We start from the raw sequence: 26,227 nt of genomic DNA, 5'->3' as shown, positions 1-26,227 counted from the left end.
CTCAGCAGGCTCATGAGGATTATCAGCAGAGGTAGAAGAAACAGCTGCAGTGGTGGAGACAGCAGCTGCATATGGGGAGGAAACAGCCATAAAGGTGGAGAAACCAGCCGCAGAGGTGGAGAAACCAGCCGCAGAGGTGGAGGTAGCCCGCGTAGAGGTGGAGAAACCAGCCGTAAAGGTGGAGGTAGCCAGCGTAGAGGTGGAGGTAGCCCGCGTAGAGGTGGAGAAACCAGCCGTAGAGGTGGAGGTAGCCCGCGTAGAGGTGGAGAAACCAGCCGTAGAGGTGGAGGTAGCCCGCGTAGAGGTGGAGAAACCAGCCGTAGAGGTGGAGGTAGCCCGCGTAGAGGTGGAGGTAGCCCGCGTAGAGGTGGAGAAACCAGCCGTAGAGGTGGAGGTAGCCCGCGTAGAGGTGGAGAAACCAGCCGTAGAGGTGGAGGTAGCCCGCGTAGAGGTGGAGAAACCAGCCGTAGAGGTGGAGGTAGCCCGCGTAGAGGTGGAGAAACCAGCCGTAGAGGTGGAGGTAGCCCGCGTAGAGGTGGAGGTAGCCCGCGTAGAGGTGGAGAAACCAGCCGTAGAGGTGGAGGTAGCCCGCGTAGAGGTGGAGAAACCAGCCGTAGAGGTGGAGGTAGCCCGCGTAGAGGTGGAGAAACCAGCCGTAGAGGTGGAGGTAGCCCGCGTAGAGGTGGAGGTAGCCCGCGTAGAGGTGGAGAAACCAGCCGTAAAGGTGGAGGTAGCCAGCGTAGAGGTGGAGAAACCAGCTGTAACACTTGGTCTTTGTCTCATTGGTGCATAGCATGTTGTTCCACAACAGTAAAGGCTTTTTTTTGATTGGCAATCTCTAATTTGATCTTTGTTTTTGGGGCTCAGCAGTGGTTTACTGCTTGTGGGGAACCTTTTGTATTCGCTCTGAAGTCTTCTCTGGGTTGTTGGCACACAGAACAACTTCTTGGAGTGTGTTCTGCATCTGCCCAACTGTTGGGGGTTTTTCTTCACTGGAGATGGAATTCCACTGTCACCCATGTTTTCTGTGGTCTTGTCTTTTGATCTTGCTGAGCTCACTGTGTGTGTGTGTGTGTGTGTGTGTGTGTGTGTGTGTGTTCACACCTGACGACATTGCTATAGCTCTGATGGGTGTGTTTTTGATTTTTCAGCCTGATGACTTGCTTCACTCTTTGGAAGCGACTCCAAGCCTTTACCTGCTTAGCTGATGATGAAACTGTGAAACACACCTGTCCATGGAAAAGCTTTGGAGTCCATAAAAACAGTCCTAATTCAAGCAGTCGCCTGATTTGAATGTAAATATGTGAGGCTGAAAGTCTGCAGTGTAAACACTTTTTTTTTTTTTTTTTTCACATCCGTTGTGGTGTAAAGAGGTCAGAGTTGCAGATGGAGCAGACTAAATGAATATTACCTTTAAGCAGTCATAGTGTTTAGTGTTCCAGTGAGAGAAGGAATTCCTTGTCGACCAGCAGTAATGATGTTTTATGCTGTCTCGATCACCAGCTGTTCAGATCTTGGTGTTTTCTGGCGACTGGTTTTGAAACGCTGTGGTTCTGTCCAGGACTCTCTGTTAGATGGTGACAGCTCCTCCAACAGTCAGCCCCCGCTGCAGAAGCGTCCCTCCAGAGCGCCGTCTCCTCTGGGTAACATGGATCCACTCTGCAAACTCTGTTTCAGTTGATGCTTCATAATCATTTGCTTTTCTTCTCGACCAACCAGCTCAGGGGGGGTTGCGAAGTTCATCTGATGTCATTCCCAAAGCCATGCATGTAAGCTAACATCTGTTTGTCGTTCCGCCAAATTTTTCTTCACTCTGTAACAGTAAACATGACTTTATTTCCCACATTCAGTCCACCCCACTGCCCCCCAGGGTGATGGAGCGTAAAACCAGTCTCACCAGTGGGAAGCCGTCTCTGGACACCAGCGATGTGGATCTTCCTTCAAAGGACCTGCATCATGTAAGAAGTGGGGATATGCATGATGGACTTCTGCATGAGGGGAGCTGAGGTTATCCTGTTTCTGCAGGAGCAGTTGGCCGAACGGCAGATGTTCTCCTCCCCGCCGCTCTACCGCAGGAACTCTGCTGCCTCTGCTCTGGATGAGAACTTCTGTCCATCAGTAAATTTGCTTTCTTCTTCCAGTCGACACAATCGCTCAGAACTCAAGTTTATTTCCTCTTTACCGGGAGAGATGAAGTTGAAAAGGATTTTTTTTTTTTCAATTTTAGATTCATGGTGCACATGGGACCAGAAACTGTTTCGGGGGCTCAATGATGACCTTTGTCCAATATAACTATGTCCAAATGTACAGTAGTTTACGTGTAACGAGTAACTATCTGAACGTACAGTATAAAACATGTAACATGTAATTATATCTGAACGTACAGTAGTTTACGTGTAACGAGTAACTATCTGAACGTACAGTAGTTTACAACGTGTAACATGTAACTATATCTGAATGTACAGTAGTTTACGTGTAATATGTAACTATATCTGAACGTACAGTAGTTTACAATGTAACATGTAATTATATCTGAACGTACAGTAGTTTACGTGTAACGAGTAACTATCTGAACGTACAGTAGTTTACAACGTGTAACATGTAACTATATCTGAATGTACAGTAGTTTACGTGTAATATGTAACTATATCTGAACGTACAGTAGTTTACAACGTGTAACATGTAACTATATCTGAACGTACAGTAGTTTACAACGTGTAACATGTAACTATATCTGAACGTACAGTAGTTTACGTGTAACATGTAACTATGTCTGAACGTACAGTAGTTTACGTGTAACATGTAACTATATCTGAACGTACAGTAGTTTACGACGTGTAACATGTAACTGTAAACTACTGTACGTTCAGATATAGTTACATGTTACACGTCGTAAACTACTGTACGTTCAGATATAGTTACATGTTACACGTTGTAAACGACTGTACGTTCAGATATAGTTACTCGTTACACATTGTAAACTACTGTACGTTCAGATATAATGTGTAACGAGTAACTATATCTGAACGTACAGTCGTTTATGTGTAACGAGTAACTATATCTGAACGTACAGTCGTTTACGTGTAACTTGTAACTATATATAAACGTACAGTAGTTTACGTGTAACATGTAACTATCAACGTACAGTAGTTTACGTGTAACATGTAACTATATCTGAACGTACAGTAGTTTACGTGTAATATGTAACTATATCTGAACGTACAGTAGTTTACAACGTGTAACGAGTAACTATATCTGAACGTACAGTAGTTTACAACGTGTAACATGTAACTATATCTGAATGTACAGTAGTTTACGTGTAACATGTAACTATATCTGAACATACAGTAGTTTACGTGTAACATGTAACTATGTCTGAACGTACAGTAGTTTACAACGTGTAACGAGTAACTATATCTGAACGTACAGTAGTTTACAACGTGTAACATGTAACTATATCTGAACGTACAGTAGTTTACAATGTGTAACGAGTAACTATATCTGAACGTACAGTCGTTTATGTGTAACGAGTAACTATATCTGAACGTACAGTCGTTTACGTGTAACTTGTAACTATATATAAACGTACAGTAGTTTACGTGTAACATGTAACTATCTGAACGTACAGTATAAAACGTAATATGTAACTATATCTGAATGTACAGTTTACAACGTGTAATGAGTAACTATCTGAACGTACAGTATAAAACATGTAACATGTAACTATATCTGAACGTACAGTAGTTTACGACGTGTAACATGTAACTATCTGAACGTACAGTAGTTTACGTGTAACATGTAACTATATCTGAACGTACAGTAGTTTACGACGTGTAACATGTAACTATCAACGTACAGTAGTTTACGTGTAACATGTAACTATATCTGAACGTACAGTAGTTTACGTGTAATATGTAACTATATCTGAACGTACAGTAGTTTACAACGTGTAACGAGTAACTATATCTGAACGTACAGTAGTTTACAACGTGTAACATGTAACTATATCTGAATGTACAGTAGTTTACGTGTAACATGTAACTATATCTGAACGTACAGTAGTTTACGTGTAACATGTAACTATGTCTGAACGTACAGTAGTTTACAACGTGTAACGAGTAACTATATCTGAACGTACAGTCGTTTACAACGTGTAACATGTAACTATATCTGAACGTACAGTAGTTTACAATGTGTAACGAGTAACTATATCTGAACGTACAGTCGTTTATGTGTAACGAGTAACTATATCTGAACGTACAGTCGTTTACGTGTAACTTGTAACTATATATAAACGTACAGTAGTTTACGTGTAACATGTAACTATCTGAACGTACAGTATAAAACGTAATATGTAACTATATCTGAATGTACAGTTTACAACGTGTAACGAGTAACTATCTGAACGTACAGTATAAAACATGTAACATGTAACTATATCTGAACGTACAGTTGTTTACAACGTGTAACATGTAACTATGTCTGAACGTACAGTAGTTTACGTGTAACATGTAACTATATCTGAACGTACAGTAGTTTACGACGTGTAACATGTAACTGTAAACTACTGTACGTTCAGATATAGTTACATGTTACACGTCGTAAACTACTGTACGTTCAGATATAGTTACATGTTACACGTTGTAAACGACTGTACGTTCAGATATAGTTACTCGTTACACATTGTAAACTACTGTACGTTCAGATATAATGTGTAACGAGTAACTATATCTGAACGTACAGTCGTTTATGTGTAACGAGTAACTATATCTGAACGTACAGTCGTTTACGTGTAACTTGTAACTATATATAAACGTACAGTAGTTTACGTGTAACATGTAACTATCAACGTACAGTAGTTTACGTGTAACATGTAACTATATCTGAACGTACAGTAGTTTACGTGTAATATGTAACTATATCTGAACGTACAGTAGTTTACAACGTGTAACGAGTAACTATATCTGAACGTACAGTAGTTTACAACGTGTAACATGTAACTATATCTGAATGTACAGTAGTTTACGTGTAACATGTAACTATATCTGAACATACAGTAGTTTACGTGTAACATGTAACTATGTCTGAACGTACAGTAGTTTACAACGTGTAACGAGTAACTATATCTGAACGTACAGTAGTTTACAACGTGTAACATGTAACTATATCTGAACGTACAGTAGTTTACAATGTGTAACGAGTAACTATATCTGAACGTACAGTCGTTTATGTGTAACGAGTAACTATATCTGAACGTACAGTCGTTTACGTGTAACTTGTAACTATATATAAACGTACAGTAGTTTACGTGTAACATGTAACTATCTGAACGTACAGTATAAAACGTAATATGTAACTATATCTGAATGTACAGTTTACAACGTGTAATGAGTAACTATCTGAACGTACAGTATAAAACATGTAACATGTAACTATATCTGAACGTACAGTAGTTTACGACGTGTAACATGTAACTATCTGAACGTACAGTAGTTTACGTGTAACATGTAACTATATCTGAACGTACAGTAGTTTACGACGTGTAACATGTAACTATCAACGTACAGTAGTTTACGTGTAACATGTAACTATATCTGAACGTACAGTAGTTTACGTGTAATATGTAACTATATCTGAACGTACAGTAGTTTACAACGTGTAACGAGTAACTATATCTGAACGTACAGTAGTTTACAACGTGTAACATGTAACTATATCTGAATGTACAGTAGTTTACGTGTAACATGTAACTATATCTGAACGTACAGTAGTTTACGTGTAACATGTAACTATGTCTGAACGTACAGTAGTTTACAACGTGTAACGAGTAACTATATCTGAACGTACAGTCGTTTACAACGTGTAACATGTAACTATATCTGAACGTACAGTAGTTTACAATGTGTAACGAGTAACTATATCTGAACGTACAGTCGTTTATGTGTAACGAGTAACTATATCTGAACGTACAGTCGTTTACGTGTAACTTGTAACTATATATAAACGTACAGTAGTTTACGTGTAACATGTAACTATCTGAACGTACAGTATAAAACGTAATATGTAACTATATCTGAATGTACAGTTTACAACGTGTAACGAGTAACTATCTGAACGTACAGTATAAAACATGTAACATGTAACTATATCTGAACGTACAGTTGTTTACAACGTGTAACATGTAACTATATCTGAACGTACAGTAGTTTACGACGTGTAACATGTAGCTATCTGAACGTACAGTAGTTTACGTGTAACATGTAACTATATCTGAACGTACAGTAGTTTACGTGTAATATGTAACTATCTGAACGTACAGTAGTTTACAACGTGTAACGAGTAACTATATCTGAACGTACAGTAGTTTACAACGTGTAACATGTAACTATATCTGAATGTACAGTAGTTTACGTGTAACATGTAACTATATCTGAACGTACAGTAGTTTACGTGTAACATGTAACTATGTCTGAACGTACAGTAGTTTACAACGTGTAACGAGTAACTATCTGAACGTACAGTCGTTTACAACGTGTAACATGTAACTATATCTGAACGTACAGTAGTTTACGACGTGTAACATGTAACTATATCTGAACGTACAGTAGTTTACAATGTGTAACGAGTAACTATATCGGAACGTACAGTCGTTTATGTGTAACGAGTAACTATATCTGAACGTACAGTCGTTTACGTGTAACTTGTAACTATATATAAACGTACAGTAGTTTACGTGTAACATGTAACTATCTGAACGTACAGTATAAAACATGTAATATGTAACTATATCTGAATGTACAGTTTACAACGTGTAACGAGTAACTATCTGAACGTACAGTATAAAACATGTAACATGTAACTATATCTGAACGTACAGTCGTTTACAACGTGTAACATGTAACTATATCTGAACGTACAGTAGTTTACGACGTGTAACATGTAACTATATCTGAACGTACAGTAGTTTACGACGTGTAACGTAACTATCTGAACGTACAGTAGTTTACGTGTAACATGTAACTATATCTGAACGTACAGTAGTTTACAACGTGTAACGAGTAACTATCTGAACGTACAGTAGTTTACGTGTAACATGTAACTATATCTGAATGTACAGTAGTTTACGTGTAATATGTAACTATGTCTGAACGTACAGTAGTTTACGTGTAACATGTAACTATGTCTGAACGTACAGTAGTTTACAACGTGTAACGAGGAACTATATCTGAACGTACAGTCGTTTACGTGTAACATGTAACTATATCTGAACGTACAGTAGTTTACGTGTAATATGTAACTATATCTGAACGTACAGTAGTTTACGTGTAACGAGTAACTATATCTGAACGTACAGTAGTTTACAACGTGTAACATGTAACTATATCTGAATGTACAGTAGTTTACGTGTAACATGTAACTATATCTGAACGTACAGTAGTTTACGTGTAACATGTAACTATGTCTGAACGTACAGTAGTTTACAACGTGTAACGAGTAACTATATCTGAACGTACAGTCGTTTACAACGTGTAACATGTAACTATATCTGAACGTACAGTAGTTTACGACGTGTAACATGTAACTATATCTGAACGTACAGTAGTTTACAATGTGTAACGAGTAACTATCTGAACGTACAGTCGTTTATGTGTAACGAGTAACTATATCTGAACGTACAGTCGTTTACGTGTAACTTGTAACTATATATAAACGTACAGTAGTTTACGTGTAACATGTAACTATCTGAACGTACAGTATAAAACATGTAATATGTAACTATATCTGAACGTACAGTCGTTTACAATGTGTAACATGTAACTATATCTGAACGTACAGTAGTTTACGACGTGTAACATGTAACTATATCTGAACGTACAGTAGTTTACGACGTGTAACGTAACTATCTGAACGTACAGTAGTTTACGTGTAACATGTAACTATATCTGAACGTACAGTAGTTTACAACGTGTAACGAGTAACTATCTGAACGTACAGTAGTTTACGTGTAACATGTAACTATATCTGAATGTACAGTAGTTTACGTGTAATATGTAACTATGTCTGAACGTACAGTAGTTTACGTGTAACATGTAACTATGTCTGAACGTACAGTAGTTTACAACGTGTAACGAGGAACTATATCTGAACGTACAGTCGTTTACGTGTAACATGTAACTATATCTGAACGTACAGTAGTTTACGACGTGTAACGTAACTATATCTGAACGTACAGTAGTTTACAATGTGTAACGAGTAACTATATCTGAACGTACAGTCGTTTATGTGTAACGAGTAACTATATCTGAACGTACAGTCGTTTACGTGTAACTTGTAACTATATATAAACGTACAGTAGTTTACGTGTAACATGTAACTATCTGAACATACAGTATAAAACATGTAATATGTAACTATATCTGAATGTACAGTTTACGTGTATCGAGTAACTATCTGAACGTACAGTATAAAACATGTAACATGTAACTATATCTGAACGTACAGTAGTTTACGACGTGTAACATGTAACTATCTGAACGTACAGTAGTTTACGTGTAACATGTAACTATATCTGAACGTACAGTAGTTTACGTGTAATATGTAACTATATCTGAACGTACAGTAGTTTACAACGTGTAACGAGTAACTATATCTGAACGTACAGTAGTTTACAACGTGTAACATGTAACTATATCTGAATGTACAGTAGTTTACGTGTAACATGTAACTATGTCTGAACGTACAGTAGTTTACAACGTGTAACGAGTAACTATATCTGAACGTACAGTCGTTTACGTGTAACATGTAACTATATCTGAACGTACAGTAGTTTACGACGTGTAACATGTAACTATATCTGAACGTACAGTAGTTTACAATGTGTAACGAGTAACTATATCTGAACGTACAGTCGTTTACGTGTAACTTGTAACTATATATAAACGTACAGTAGTTTACGTGTAACATGTAACTATCTGAACGTACAGTATAAAACATGTAATATGTAACTATATCTGAATGTACAGTTTACAATGTGTAACGAGTAACTATCTGAACGTACAGTATAAAACATGTAACATGTAACTATATCTGAACGTACAGTTGTTTACAACGTGTAACATGTAACTATATCTGAACGTACAGTAGTTTACGACGTGTAACATGTAACTATCTGAACGTACAGTAGTTTACGTGTAACATGTAACTATATCTGAACGTACAGTAGTTTATTTGTAATATGTAACTATATCTGAACGTACAGTAGTTTACAACGTGTAACGAGTAACTATATCTGAACGTACAGTAGTTTACTACGTGTAACATGTAACTATATCTGAATGTACAGTAGTTTACGTGTAACATGTAACTATATCTGAACGTACAGTAGTTTACGTGTAACATGTAACTATGTCTGAACGTACAGTAGTTTACAACGTGTAACGAGTAACTATATCTGAACGTACAGTCGTTTACAACGTGTAACATGTAACTATATCTGAACGTACAGTAGTTTACGACGTGTAACATGTAACTATATCTGAACGTACAGTAGTTTACAATGTGTAACGAGTAACTATATCTGAACGTACAGTAGTTTACGACGTGTAACATGTAACTATATCTGAACGTACAGTAGTTTACAATGTGTAACGAGTAACTATATCTGAACGTACAGTCGTTTATGTGTAACGAGTAACTATATATAAACGTACAGTAGTTTACGTGTAACATGTAACTATCTGAACGTACAGTATAAAACATGTAATATGTAACTATATCTGAATGTACAGTTTACAACGTGTAACGAGTAACTATCTGAACGTACAGTATAAAACATGTAACGTAACTATATCTGAACGTACAGTCGTTTACAACGTGTAACATGTAACTATATCTGAACGTACAGTAGTTTACGACGTGTAACATGTAACTATATCTGAACGTACAGTAGTTTACGACGTGTAACATGTAACTATCTGAACGTACAGTAGTTTACGTGTAACATGTAACTATATCTGAACGTACAGTAGTTTACGTGTAACATGTAACTATATCTGAACGTACAGTAGTTTACGTGTAACATGTAACTATATCTGAACGTACAGTAGTTTACGTGTAACATGTAACTATATCTGAACGTACAGTAGTTTACGTGTAATATGTAACTATATCTGAACGTACAGTAGTTTACGTGTAACGAGTAACTATCTGAACGTACAGTATAAAACATGTAATATGTAACTATATCTGAACGTACAGTAGTTTACAACGTGTAACGAGTAACTATCTGAACGTACAGTAGTTTACGTGTAACATGTAACTATATCTGAACGTACAGTAGTTTACAACGTGTAACGAGTAACTATCTGAACGTACAGTAGTTTATGTGTAACATGTAACTATCTGAACGTACAGTATAAAACGTAACATGTAACTATATCTGAACGTACAGTAGTTTACAATGTGTAACGAGTAACTATATCTGAACGTACAGTCGTTTACGTGTAACTTGTAACTATATATGAACGTACAGTAGTTTACATGTAACGAGTAACTATCTGAACGTACAGTATAAAACGTAACATGTAAATATATCTGAACGTACAGTAGTTTACGTGTAACATGTAACTATATCTGAACGTACAGTAGTTTACAACGTGTAACGAGTAACTATATCTGAACGTACAGTAGTTTACGTGTGACATGCAACTATATCTGAACGTACAGTAGTTTACGTGTAACATGTAACTATCTGAACGTACAGTATAAAACGTAACATGTAACTATATCTGAACGTACAGTAGTTTACAATGTGTAACGAGTAACTATATCTGAACGTACAGTCGTTTACGTGTGACTTGTAACTATATATGAACGTACAGTAGTTTACATGTAACGAGTAACTATCTGAACGTACAGTATAAAACATGTAACGTAAATATATCTGAACGTACAGTAGTTTACGTGTAACATGTAACTATATCTGAACGTACAGTAGTTTACAACGTGTAACGAGTAACTATATCTGAACGTACAGTAGTTTACGTGTGACATGTAACTATATCTGAACGTACAGTAGCTTACAACGTGTGACATGTAACTATCTGAACGTACAGTAGTTTACGTGTGACATGTAACTATCTGAACGTACAGTAGTTTACGTGTGACATGTAACTATCTGAACGTACAGTAGTTTACAATGTGTAATATGTAACTATATCTGAACGTACAGTAGTTTACGTGTAACATGTAACTATATCTGAACGTACAGTAGTTTACAACGTGTAATATGTAACTATATCTGTACGTACAGTAGTTTACGTGTAACATGTAACTATATCTGAACGTACAGTAGTTTACGTGTAACATGTAACTATATCTGAACGTACAGTAGTTTACAACGTGTAACGAGTAACTATATCTGAACGTATAGTAGTTTACAACGTGTAACGAGTAACTATATCTGAACGTACAGTAGTTTATGTGTGACATGTAACTATATCTGAACGTACAGTATAAAACGTAACATGTAACTATATCTGAGCGTACAGTAGTTTACGTGTAACATGTAACTATATCTGAACGTACAGTCGTTTACAACGTGTAACGAGTAACTATATCTGAACGTACAGCAGTTTACAACGTATAACATGTAACTATATCTGAACGTACAGTAGTTTACAACGTGTAACATGTAACTATATCTGAACGTACAGTAGTTTACGTGTAACGAGTAACTATATCTGAACGTACAGTAGTTTACAACGTGTAACGAGTAACTATATCTGAACGTACAGTAGTTTACAACGTGTAACATGTAACTATATCTGAACGTACAGTAGTTTACAACGTGTAACGAGTAACTATATCTGAACGTACAGTAGTTTACGTGTGACATGTAACTATATCTGAACGTACAGTAGTTTACGTGTAACATGTAACTATATCTGAACGTACAGTAGTTTACGACGTGTAACATGTAACTATATCTGAACGTACAGTAGTTTACAACGTGTAACGAGTAACTATATCTGAACGTACAGTAGTTTACAACGTGTAACATGTAACTATATCTGAATGTACAGTAGTTTACGTGTAACATGTAACTATATCTGAACGTACAGTAGTTTACGTGTAACATGTAACTATGTCTGAACGTACAGTAGTTTACAACGTGTAACGAGTAACTATATCTGAACGTACAGTCGTTTACAACGTGTAACATGTAACTATATCTGAACGTACAGTAGTTTACGACGTGTAACATGTAACTATATCTGAACGTACAGTAGTTTACAATGTGTAACGAGTAACTATATCTGAACGTACAGTAGTTTACGACGTGTAACATGTAACTATATCTGAACGTACAGTAGTTTACAATGTGTAACGAGTAACTATATCTGAACGTACAGTCGTTTATGTGTAACGAGTAACTATATATAAACGTACAGTAGTTTACAACGTGTAACATGTAACTATCTGAACGTACAGTATAAAACATGTAATATGTAACTATATCTGAATGTACAGTTTACAACGTGTAACGAGTAACTATCTGAACGTACAGTATAAAACATGTAACGTAACTATATCTGAACGTACAGTCGTTTACAACGTGTAACATGTAACTATATCTGAACGTACAGTAGTTTACGACGTGTAACATGTAACTATATCTGAACGTACAGTAGTTTACGACGTGTAACATGTAACTATCTGAACGTACAGTAGTTTACGTGTAACATGTAACTATCTGAACGTACAGTATAAAACGTAATATGTAACTATATCTGAATGTACAGTTTACAACGTGTAACGAGTAACTATCTGAACGTACAGTATAAAACATGTAACATGTAACTATATCTGAACGTACAGTTGTTTACGTGTAACATGTAACTATATCTGAACGTACAGTAGTTTACGACGTGTAACATGTAACTATCTGAACGTACAGTAGTTTACGTGTAACATGTAACTATATCTGAACGTACAGTAGTTTACGTGTAATATGTAACTATCTGAACGTACAGTAGTTTACAACGTGTAACGAGTAACTATATCTGAACGTACAGTAGTTTACAACGTGTAACATGTAACTATATCTGAATGTACAGTAGTTTACGTGTAACATGTAACTATATCTGAACGTACAGTAGTTTACGTGTAACATGTAACTATGTCTGAACGTACAGTAGTTTACAACGTGTAACGAGTAACTATCTGAACGTACAGTCGTTTACAACGTGTAACATGTAACTATATCTGAACGTACAGTAGTTTACGACGTGTAACATGTAACTATATCTGAACGTACAGTAGTTTACAATGTGTAACGAGTAACTATATCGGAACGTACAGTCGTTTATGTGTAACGAGTAACTATATCTGAACGTACAGTCGTTTACGTGTAACTTGTAACTATATATAAACGTACAGTAGTTTACGTGTAACATGTAACTATCTGAACGTACAGTATAAAACATGTAATATGTAACTATATCTGAATGTACAGTTTACAACGTGTAACGAGTAACTATCTGAACGTACAGTATAAAACATGTAACATGTAACTATATCTGAACGTACAGTCGTTTACAACGTGTAACATGTAACTATATCTGAACGTACAGTAGTTTACAATGTGTAACGAGTAACTATCTGAACGTACAGTAGTTTACGTGTAACATGTAACTATATCTGAATGTACAGTAGTTTACGTGTAATATGTAACTATGTCTGAACGTACAGTAGTTTACGTGTAACATGTAACTATGTCTGAACGTACAGTAGTTTACAACGTGTAACGAGGAACTATATCTGAACGTACAGTCGTTTACGTGTAACATGTAACTATATCTGAACGTACAGTAGTTTACGTGTAATATGTAACTATATCTGAACGTACAGTAGTTTACGTGTAACGAGTAACTATATCTGAACGTACAGTAGTTTACAACGTGTAACATGTAACTATATCTGAATGTACAGTACTTTACGTGTAACATGTAACTATATCTAAACGTACAGTAGTTTACGTGTAACATGTAACTATGTCTGAACGTACAGTAGTTTACAACGTGTAACGAGTAACTATATCTGAACGTACAGTCGTTTACAACGTGTAACATGTAACTATATCTGAACGTACAGTAGTTTACGACGTGTAACATGTAACTATATCTGAACGTACAGTAGTTTACAATGTGTAACGAGTAACTATCTGAACGTACAGTCGTTTATGTGTAACGAGTAACTATATCTGAACGTACAGTCGTTTACGTGTAACTTGTAACTATATATAAACGTACAGTAGTTTACGTGTAACATGTAACTATCTGAACGTACAGTATAAAACATGTAATATGTAACTATATCTGAACGTACAGTCGTTTACAACGTGTAACATGTAACTATATCTGAACGTACAGTAGTTTACGACGTGTAACATGTAACTATATCTGAACGTACAGTAGTTTACGACGTGTAACGTAACTATCTGAACGTACAGTAGTTTACGTGTAACATGTAACTATATCTGAACGTACAGTAGTTTACAACGTGTAACGAGTAACTATCTGAACGTACAGTAGTTTACGTGTAACATGTAACTATATCTGAATGTACAGTAGTTTACGTGTAATATGTAACTATGTCTGAACGTACAGTAGTTTACGTGTAACATGTAACTATGTCTGAACGTACAGTAGTTTACAACGTGTAACATGTAACTATATCTGAATGTACAGTAGTTTACGTGTAACATGTAACTATATCTGAACGTACAGTAGTTTACGTGTAACATGTAACTATGTCTGAACGTACAGTAGTTTACAACGTGTAACGAGTAACTATATCTGAACGTACAGTCGTTTACAACGTGTAACATGTAACTATATCTGAACGTACAGTAGTTTACGACGTGTAACATGTAACTATATCTGAACGTACAGTAGTTTACAATGTGTAACGAGTAACTATATCTGAACGTACAGTAGTTTACGACGTGTAACATGTAACTATCTGAACGTACAGTAGTTTACAATGTGTAACGAGTAACTATATCTGAACGTACAGTCGTTTATGTGTAACGAGTAACTATATATAAACGTACAGTAGTTTACAACGTGTAACATGTAACTATCTGAACGTACAGTATAAAACATGTAATATGTAACTATATCTGAATGTACAGTTTACAACGTGTAACGAGTAACTATCTGAACGTACAGTATAAAACATGTAACGTAACTATATCTGAACGTACAGTCGTTTACAACGTGTAACATGTAACTATATCTGAACGTACAGTAGTTTACGACGTGTAACATGTAACTATATCTGAACGTACAGTAGTTTACGACGTGTAACATGTAACTATCTGAACGTACAGTAGTTTACGTGTAACATGTAACTATCTGAACGTACAGTATAAAACGTAATATGTAACTATATCTGAATGTACAGTTTACAACGTGTAACGAGTAACTATCTGAACGTACAGTATAAAACATGTAACATGTAACTATATCTGAACGTACAGTTGTTTACAACGTGTAACATGTAACTATATCTGAACGTACAGTAGTTTACGACGTGTAACATGTAACTATCTGAACGTACAGTAGTTTACGTGTAACATGTAACTATATCTGAACGTACAGTAGTTTACGTGTAATATGTAACTATCTGAACGTACAGTAGTTTACAACGTGTAACGAGTAACTATATCTGAACGTACAGTAGTTTACAACGTGTAACATGTAACTATATCTGAATGTACAGTAGTTTACGTGTAACATGTAACTATATCTGAACGTACAGTAGTTTACGTGTAACATGTAACTATGTCTGAACGTACAGTAGTTTACAACGTGTAACGAGTAACTATCTGAACGTACAGTCGTTTACAACGTGTAACATGTAACTATATCTGAACGTACAGTAGTTTACGACGTGTAACATGTAACTATATCTGAACGTACAGTAGTTTACAATGTGTAACGAGTAACTATATCGGAACGTACAGTCGTTTATGTGTAACGAGTAACTATATCTGAACGTACAGTCGTTTACGTGTAACTTGTAACTATATATAAACGTACAGTAGTTTACGTGTAACATGTAACTATCTGAACGTACAGTATAAAACATGTAATATGTAACTATATCTGAATGTACAGTTTACAACGTGTAACGAGTAACTATCTGAACGTACAGTATAAAACATGTAACATGTAACTATATCTGAACGTACAGTCGTTTACAACGTGTAACATGTAACTATATCTGAACGTACAGTAGTTTACGACGTGTAACATGTAACTATATCTGAACGTACAGTAGTTTACGACGTGTAACGTAACTATCTGAACGTACAGTAGTTTACGTGTAACATGTAACTATATCTGAACGTACAGTAGTTTACAACGTGTAACGAGTAACTATCTGAACGTACAGTAGTTTACGTGTAACATGTAACTATATCTGAATGTACAGTAGTTTACGTGTAATATGTAACTATGTCTGAACGTACAGTAGTTTACGTGTAACATGTAACTATGTCTGAACGTACAGTAGTTTACAACGTGTAACGAGGAACTATATCTGAACGTACAGTCGTTTACGTGTAACATGTAACTATATCTGAACGTACAGTAGTTTACGTGTAATATGTAACTATATCTGAACGTACAGTAGTTTACGTGTAACGAGTAACTATATCTGAACGTACAGTAGTTTACAACGTGTAACATGTAACTATATCTGAATGTACAGTAGTTTACGTGTAACATGTAACTATATCTGAACGTACAGTAGTTTACGTGTAACATGTAACTATGTCTGAACGTACAGTAGTTTACAACGTGTAACGAGTAACTATATCTGAACGTACAGTCGTTTACAACGTGTAACATGTAACTATATCTGAACGTACAGTAGTTTACGACGTGTAACATGTAACTATATCTGAACGTACAGTAGTTTACAATGTGTAACGAGTAACTATCTGAACGTACAGTCGTTTATGTGTAACGAGTAACTATATCTGAACGTACAGTCGTTTACGTGTAACTTGTAACTATATATAAACGTACAGTAGTTTACGTGTAACATGTAACTATCTGAACGTACAGTATAAAACATGTAATATGTAACTATATCTGAACGTACAGTCGTTTACAACGTGTAACATGTAACTATATCTGAACGTACAGTAGTTTACGACGTGTAACATGTAACTATATCTGAACGTACAGTAGTTTACGACGTGTAACGTAACTATCTGAACGTACAGTAGTTTACGTGTAACATGTAACTATATCTGAACGTACAGTAGTTTACAACGTGTAACGAGTAACTATCTGAACGTACAGTAGTTTACGTGTAACATGTAACTATATCTGAATGTACAGTAGTTTACGTGTAATATGTAACTATGTCTGAACGTACAGTAGTTTACGTGTAACATGTAACTATGTCTGAACGTACAGTAGTTTACAACGTGTAACGAGGAACTATATCTGAACGTACAGTCGTTTACGTGTAACATGTAACTATATCTGAACGTACAGTAGTTTACGACGTGTAACATGTAACTATATCTGAACGTACAGTAGTTTACAATGTGTAACGAGTAACTATATCTGAACGTACAGTCGTTTATGTGTAACGAGTAACTATATCTGAACGTACAGTCGTTTACGTGTAACTTGTAACTATATATAAACGTACAGTAGTTTACGTGTAACATGTAACTATCTGAACATACAGTATAAAACATGTAATATGTAACTATATCTGAATGTACAGTTTACGTGTATCGAGTAACTATCTGAACGTACAGTATAAAACATGTAACATGTAACTATATCTGAACGTACAGTAGTTTACGACGTGTAACATGTAACTATCTGAACGTACAGTAGTTTACGTGTAACATGTAACTATATCTGAACGTACAGTAGTTTACGTGTAATATGTAACTATATCTGAACGTACAGTAGTTTACAACGTGTAACGAGTAACTATATCTGAACGTACAGTAGTTTACAACGTGTAACATGTAACTATATCTGAATGTACAGTAGTTTACGTGTAACATGTAACTATGTCTGAACGTACAGTAGTTTACAACGTGTAACGAGTAACTATATCTGAACGTACAGTCGTTTACGTGTAACGTAACTATATCTGAACGTACAGTAGTTTACGACGTGTAACATGTAACTATATCTGAACGTACAGTAGTTTACAATGTGTAACGAGTAACTATATCTAAACGTACAGTCGTTTACGTGTAACTTGTAACTATATATAAACGTACAGTAGTTTACGTGTAACATGTAACTATCTGAACGTACAGTATAAAACATGTAATATGTAACTATATCTGAATGTACAGTTTACAATGTGTAACGAGTAACTATCTGAACGTACAGTATAAAACATGTAACATGTAACTATATCTGAACGTACAGTTGTTTACAACGTGTAACATGTAACTATATCTGAACGTACAGTAGTTTACGACGTGTAACATGTAACTATCTGAACGTACAGTAGTTTACGTGTAACATGTAACTATATCTGAACGTACAGTAGTTTATTTGTAATATGTAACTATATCTGAACGTACAGTAGTTTACAACGTGTAACGAGTAACTATATCTGAACGTACAGTAGTTTACAACGTGTAACATGTAACTATATCTGAATGTACAGTAGTTTACGTGTAACATGTAACTATATCTGAACGTACAGTAGTTTACGTGTAACATGTAACTATGTCTGAACGTACAGTAGTTTACAACGTGTAACGAGTAACTATATCTGAACGTACAGTCGTTTACAACGTGTAACATGTAACTATATCTGAACGTACAGTAGTTTACGACGTGTAACATGTAACTATATCTGAACGTACAGTCGTTTACGACGTGTAACATGTAACTATATCTGAACGTACAGTAGTTTACGACGTGTAACATGTAACTATATCTGAACGTACAGTAGTTTACAATGTGTAACGAGTAACTATATCTGAACGTACAGTCGTTTATGTGTAACGAGTAACTATATATAAACGTACAGTAGTTTACGTGTAACATGTAACTATCTGAACGTACAGTATAAAACATGTAATATGTAACTATATCTGAATGTACAGTTTACAACGTGTAACGAGTAACTATCTGAACGTACAGTATAAAACATGTAACGTAACTATATCTGAACGTACAGTCGTTTACAACGTGTAACATGTAACTATATCTGAACGTACAGTAGTTTACGACGTGTAACATGTAACTATATCTGAACGTACAGTAGTTTACGACGTGTAACATGTAACTATCTGAACGTACAGTAGTTTACGTGTAACATGTAACTATATCTGAACGTACAGTAGTTTACGTGTAACATGTAACTATATCTGAACGTACAGTAGTTTACGTGTAACATGTAACTATATCTGAACGTACAGTAGTTTACGTGTAACATGTAACTATATCTGAACGTACAGTAGTTTACGTGTAATATGTAACTATATCTGAACGTACAGTAGTTTACGTGTAACGAGTAACTATCTGAACGTACAGTATAAAACATGTAATATGTAACTATATCTGAACGTACAGTAGTTTACAACGTGTAACGAGTAACTATCTGAACGTACAGTAGTTTACGTGTAACATGTAACTATATCTGAACGTACAGTAGTTTACAACGTGTAACGAGTAACTATCTGAACGTACAGTAGTTTATGTGTAACATGTAACTATCTGAACGTACAGTATAAAACGTAACATGTAACTATATCTGAACGTACAGTAGTTTACAATGTGTAACGAGTAACTATATCTGAACGTACAGTCGTTTACGTGTAACTTGTAACTATATATGAACGTACAGTAGTTTACATGTAACGAGTAACTATCTGAACGTACAGTATAAAACGTAACATGTAAATATATCTGAACGTACAGTAGTTTACGTGTAACATGTAACTATATCTGAACGTACAGTAGTTTACAATGTGTAACGAGTAACTATATCTGAACGTACAGTAGTTTACGTGTGACATGCAACTATATCTGAACGTACAGTAGTTTACGTGTAACATGTAACTCTCTGAACGTACAGTATAAAACGTAACATGTAACTATATCTGAACGTACAGTAGTTTACAATGTGTAACGAGTAACTATATCTGAACGTACAGTCGTTTACGTGTGACTTGTAACTATATATGAACGTACAGTAGTTTACATGTAACGAGTAACTATCTGAACGTACAGTATAAAACATGTAACGTAAATATATCTGAACGTACAGTAGTTTACGTGTAACATGTAACTATATCTGAACGTACAGTAGTTTACAACGTGTAACGAGTAACTATATCTGAACGTACAGTAGTTTACGTGTGACATGTAACTATATCTGAACGTACAGTAGCTTACAACGTGTGACATGTAACTATCTGAACGTACAGTAGTTTACGTGTGACATGTAACTATCTGAACGTACAGTAGTTTACGTGTGACATGTAACTATCTGAACGTACAGTAGTTTACAATGTGTAATATGTAACTATATCTGAACGTACAGTAGTTTACGTGTAACATGTAACTATATCTGAACGTACAGTAGTTTACAACGTGTAATATGTAACTATATCTGTACGTACAGTAGTTTACGTGTAACATGTAACTATATCTGAACGTACAGTAGTTTACGTGTAACATGTAACTATATCTGAACGTACAGTAGTTTACAACGTGTAACGAGTAACTATATCTGAACGTATAGTAGTTTACAACGTGTAACGAGTAACTATATCTGAACGTACAGTAGTTTATGTGTGACATGTAACTATATCTGAACGTACAGTATAAAACGTAACATGTAACTATATCTGAGCGTACAGTAGTTTACGTGTAACATGTAACTATATCTGAACGTACAGTCGTTTACAACGTGTAACGAGTAACTATATCTGAATGTACAGCAGTTTACAACGTATAACATGTAACTATATCTGAACGTACAGTAGTTTACAACGTGTAACATGTAACTATATCTGAACGTACAGTAGTTTACGTGTAACGAGTAACTATATCTGAACGTACAGTAGTTTACAACGTGTAACGAGTAACTATATCTGAACGTACAGTAGTTTACAACGTGTAACATGTAACTATATCTGAACGTACAGTAGTTTACAACGTGTAACGAGTAACTATATCTGAACGTACAGTAGTTTACGTGTGACATGTAACTATATCTGAACGTACAGTAGTTTACGTGTAACATGTAACTATATCTGAACGTACAGTAGTTTACGACGTGTAACATGTAACTATATCTGAACGTACAGTAGTTTACAACGTGTAACGAGTAACTATATCTGAACGTACAGTAGTTTACAACGTGTAACATGTAACTATATCTGAATGTACAGTAGTTTACGTGTAACGTAACTATATCTGAACGTACAGTAGTTTACGTGTAACATGTAACTATGTCTGAACGTACAGTAGTTTACAACGTGTAACGAGTAACTATATCTGAACGTACAGTCGTTTACAACGTGTAACATGTAACTATATCTGAACGTACAGTAGTTTACGACGTGTAACATGTAACTATATCTGAACGTACAGTAGTTTACAATGTGTAACGAGTAACTATATCTGAACGTACAGTAGTTTACGACGTGTAACATGTAACTATATCTGAACGTACAGTAGTTTACAATGTGTAACGAGTAACTATATCTGAACGTACAGTCGTTTATGTGTAACGAGTAACTATATATAAACGTACAGTAGTTTACAACGTGTAACATGTAACTATCTGAACGTACAGTATAAAACATGTAATATGTAACTATATCTGAATGTACAGTTTACAACGTGTAACGAGTAACTATCTGAACGTACAGTATAAAACATGTAACGTAACTATATCTGAACGTACAGTCGTTTACAACGTGTAACATGTAACTATATCTGAACGTACAGTAGTTTACGACGTGTAACATGTAACTATATCTGAACGTACAGTAGTTTACGACGTGTAACATGTAACTATCTGAACGTACAGTAGTTTACGTGTAACATGTAACTATCTGAACGTACAGTATAAAACGTAATATGTAACTATATCTGAATGTACAGTTTACAACGTGTAACGAGTAACTATCTGAACGTACAGTATAAAACATGTAACATGTAACTATATCTGAACGTACAGTTGTTTACAACGTGTAACATGTAACTATATTTGAACGTACAGTAGTTTACGACGTGTAACATGTAACTATCTGAACGTACAGTAGTTTACGTGTAACATGTAACTATATCTGAACGTACAGTAGTTTACGTGTAATATGTAACTATCTGAACGTACAGTAGTTTACAACGTGTAACGAGTAACTATATCTGAACGTACAGTAGTTTACAACGTGTAACATGTAACTATATCTCAATGTACAGTAGTTTACGTGTAACATGTAACTATATCTGAACGTACAGTAGTTTACGTGTAACATGTAACTATGTCTGAACGTACAGTAGTTTACAACGTGTAACGAGTAACTATCTGAACGTACAGTCGTTTACAACGTGTAACATGTAACTATATCTGAACGTACAGTAGTTTACGACGTGTAACATGTAACTATATCTGAACGTACAGTAGTTTACAATGTGTAACGAGTAACTATATCGGAACGTACAGTCGTTTATGTGTAACGAGTAACTATATCTGAACGTACAGTCGTTTACGTGTAACTTGTAACTATATATAAACGTACAGTAGTTTACGTGTAACATGTAACTATCTGAACGTACAGTATAAAACATGTAATATGTAACTATCTGAATGTACAGTTTACAACGTGTAACGAGTAACTATCTGAACGTACAGTATAAAACATGTAACATGTAACTATATCTGAACGTACAGTCGTTTACAACGTGTAACATGTAACTATATCTGAACGTACAGTAGTTTACGACGTGTAACATGTAACTATATCTGAACGTACAGTAGTTTACGACGTGTAACGTAACTATCTGAACGTACAGTAGTTTACGTGTAACATGTAACTATATCTGAACGTACAGTAGTTTACAACGTGTAACGAGTAACTATCTGAACGTACAGTAGTTTACGTGTAACATGTAACTATATCTGAATGTACAGTAGTTTACGTGTAATATGTAACTATGTCTGAACGTACAGTAGTTTACGTGTAACATGTAACTATGTCTGAACGTACAGTAGTTTACAACGTGTAACGAGGAACTATATCTGAACGTACAGTCGTTTACGTGTAACATGTAACTATATCTGAACGTACAGTAGTTTACGTGTAATATGTAACTATATCTGAACGTACAGTAGTTTACGTGTAACGAGTAACTATATCTGAACGTACAGTAGTTTACAACGTGTAACATGTAACTATATCTGAATGTACAGTAGTTTACGTGTAACATGTAACTATATCTGAACGTACAGAAGTTTACGTGTAACATGTAAATATGTCTGAACGTACAGTAGTTTACAACGTGTAACGAGTAACTATATCTGAACGTACAGTCGTTTACAACGTGTAACATGTAACTATATCTGAACGTACAGTAGTTTACGACGTGTAACATGTAACTATATCTGAACGTACAGTAGTTTACAATGTGTAACGAGTAACTATCTGAACGTACAGTCGTTTATGTGTAACGAGTAACTATATCTGAACGTACAGTCGTTTACGTGTAACTTGTAACTATATATAAACGTACAGTAGTTTACGTGTAACATGTAACTATCTGAACGTACAGTATAAAACATGTAATATGTAACTATATCTGAACGTACAGTCGTTTACAACGTGTAACATGTAACTATATCTGAACGTACAGTAGTTTACGACGTGTAACATGTAACTATATCTGAACGTACAGTAGTTTACGACGTGTAACGTAACTATCTGAACGTACAGTAGTTTACGTGTAACATGTAACTATATCTGAACGTACAGTAGTTTACAACGTGTAACGAGTAACTATCTGAACGTACAGTAGTTTACGTGTAACATGTAACTATATCTGAATGTACAGTAGTTTACGTGTAATATGTAACTATGTCTGAACGTACAGTAGTTTACGTGTAACATGTAACTATGTCTGAACGTACAGTAGTTTACAACGTGTAACGAGGAACTATATCTGAACGTACAGTCGTTTACGTGTAACATGTAACTATATCTGAACGTACAGTAGTTTACGACGTGTAACATGTAACTATATCTGAACGTACAGTAGTTTACAATGTGTAACGAGTAACTATATCTGAACGTACAGTCGTTTATGTGTAACGAGTAACTATATCTGAACGTACAGTCGTTTACGTGTAACTTGTAACTATATATAAACGTACAGTAGTTTACGTGTAACATGTAACTATCTGAACATACAGTATAAAACATGTAATATGTAACTATATCTGAATGTACAGTTTACGTGTATCGAGTAACTATCTGAACGTACAGTATAAAACATGTAACATGTAACTATATCTGAACGTACAGTAGTTTACGACGTGTAACATGTAACTATCTGAACGTACAGTAGTTTACGTGTAACATGTAACTATATCTGAACGTACAGTAGTTTACGTGTAATATGTAACTATATCTGAACGTACAGTAGTTTACAACGTGTAACGAGTAACTATATCTGAACGTACAGTAGTTTACAACGTGTAACATGTAACTATATCTGAATGTACAGTAGTTTACGTGTAACATGTAACTATGTCTGAACGTACAGTAGTTTACAACGTGTAACGAGTAACTATATCTGAACATACAGTCGTTTACGTGTAACATGTAACTATATCTGAACGTACAGTAGTTTACGACGTGTAACATGTAACTATATCTGAACGTACAGTAGTTTACAATGTGTAACGAGTAACTATATCTGAACGTACAGTCGTTTACGTGTAACTTGTAACTATATATAAACGTACAGTAGTTTACGTGTAACATGTAACTATCTGAACGTACAGTATAAAACATGTAATATGTAACTATATCTGAATGTACAGTTTACAATGTGTAACGAGTAACTATCTGAACGTACAGTATAAAACATGTAACATGTAACTATATCTGAACGTACAGTTGTTTACAACGTGTAACATGTAACTATATCTGAACGTACAGTAGTTTACGACGTGTAACATGTAACTATCTGAACGTACAGTAGTTTACGTGTAACATGTAACTATATCTGAATGTACAGTAGTTTATTTGTAATATGTAACTATATCTGAACGTACAGTAGTTTACAACGTGTAACGAGTAACTATATCTGAACGTACAGTAGTTTACAACGTGTAACATGTAACTATATCTGAATGTACAGTAGTTTACGTGTAACATGTAACTATATCTGAACGTACAGTAGTTTACGTGTAACATGTAACTATGTCTGAACGTACAGTAGTTTACAACGTGTAACGAGTAACTATATCTGAACGTACAGTCGTTTACAACGTGTAACATGTAACTATATCTGAACGTACAGTAGTTTACTACGTGTAACATGTAACTATATCTGAACGTACAGTAGTTTACAATGTGTAACGAGTAACTATATCTGAACGTACAGTAGTTTACGACGTGTAACATGTAACTATATCTGAACGTACAGTAGTTTACAATGTGTAACGAGTAACTATATCTGAACGTACAGTCGTTTATGTGTAACGAGTAACTATATATAAACGTACAGTAGTTTACGTGTAACATGTAACTATCTGAACGTACAGTATAAAACATGTAATATGTAACTATATCTGAATGTACAGTTTACAACGTGTAACGAGTAACTATCTGAACGTACAGTATAAAACATGTAACGTAACTATATCTGAACGTACAGTCGTTTACAACGTGTAACATGTAACTATATCTGAACGTACAGTAGTTTACGACGTGTAACATGTAACTATATCTGAACGTACAGTAGTTTACGACGTGTAACATGTAACTATCTGAACGTACAGTAGTTTACGTGTAACATGTAACTATATCTGAACGTACAGTAGTTTACGTGTAACATGTAACTATATCTGAACGTACAGTAGTTTACGTGTAACATGTAACTATATCTGAACGTACAGTAGTTTACGTGTAACATGTAACTAT

General features: G+C 35.2%; 1 protein-coding gene across 1 annotated transcript in view; it reads left to right on the top strand.

Moving 5' to 3' along the window:
• Window positions 1–26,227, top strand: part of caprin2 (caprin family member 2) — a gene marked incomplete at its 5' end in the record, with an annotated part of 83,975 nt that overhangs the window by 9,657 nt on the left and 48,091 nt on the right. Inside the window, 3 exons of the mRNA XM_079263104.1 lie at window positions 1,562–1,643; window positions 1,720–1,769; window positions 1,851–1,958. Of these exons, the coding sequence (XP_079119230.1) occupies window positions 1,562–1,643; window positions 1,720–1,769; window positions 1,851–1,958 (240 nt within the window). The remainder of the gene's footprint in view (window positions 1–1,561; window positions 1,644–1,719; window positions 1,770–1,850; window positions 1,959–26,227) is intronic.

Source organism: Telmatherina bonti (genome assembly GCF_933228915.1).
Source record: "Telmatherina bonti genome assembly, chromosome: 23".
In the NCBI taxonomy this organism is placed as follows: domain Eukaryota; kingdom Metazoa; phylum Chordata; class Actinopteri; order Atheriniformes; family Telmatherinidae; genus Telmatherina; species Telmatherina bonti.
The sequence above is the reverse complement of the archived record's forward strand: the minus strand, read 5'-3'. Positions and strand labels throughout refer to the sequence as shown.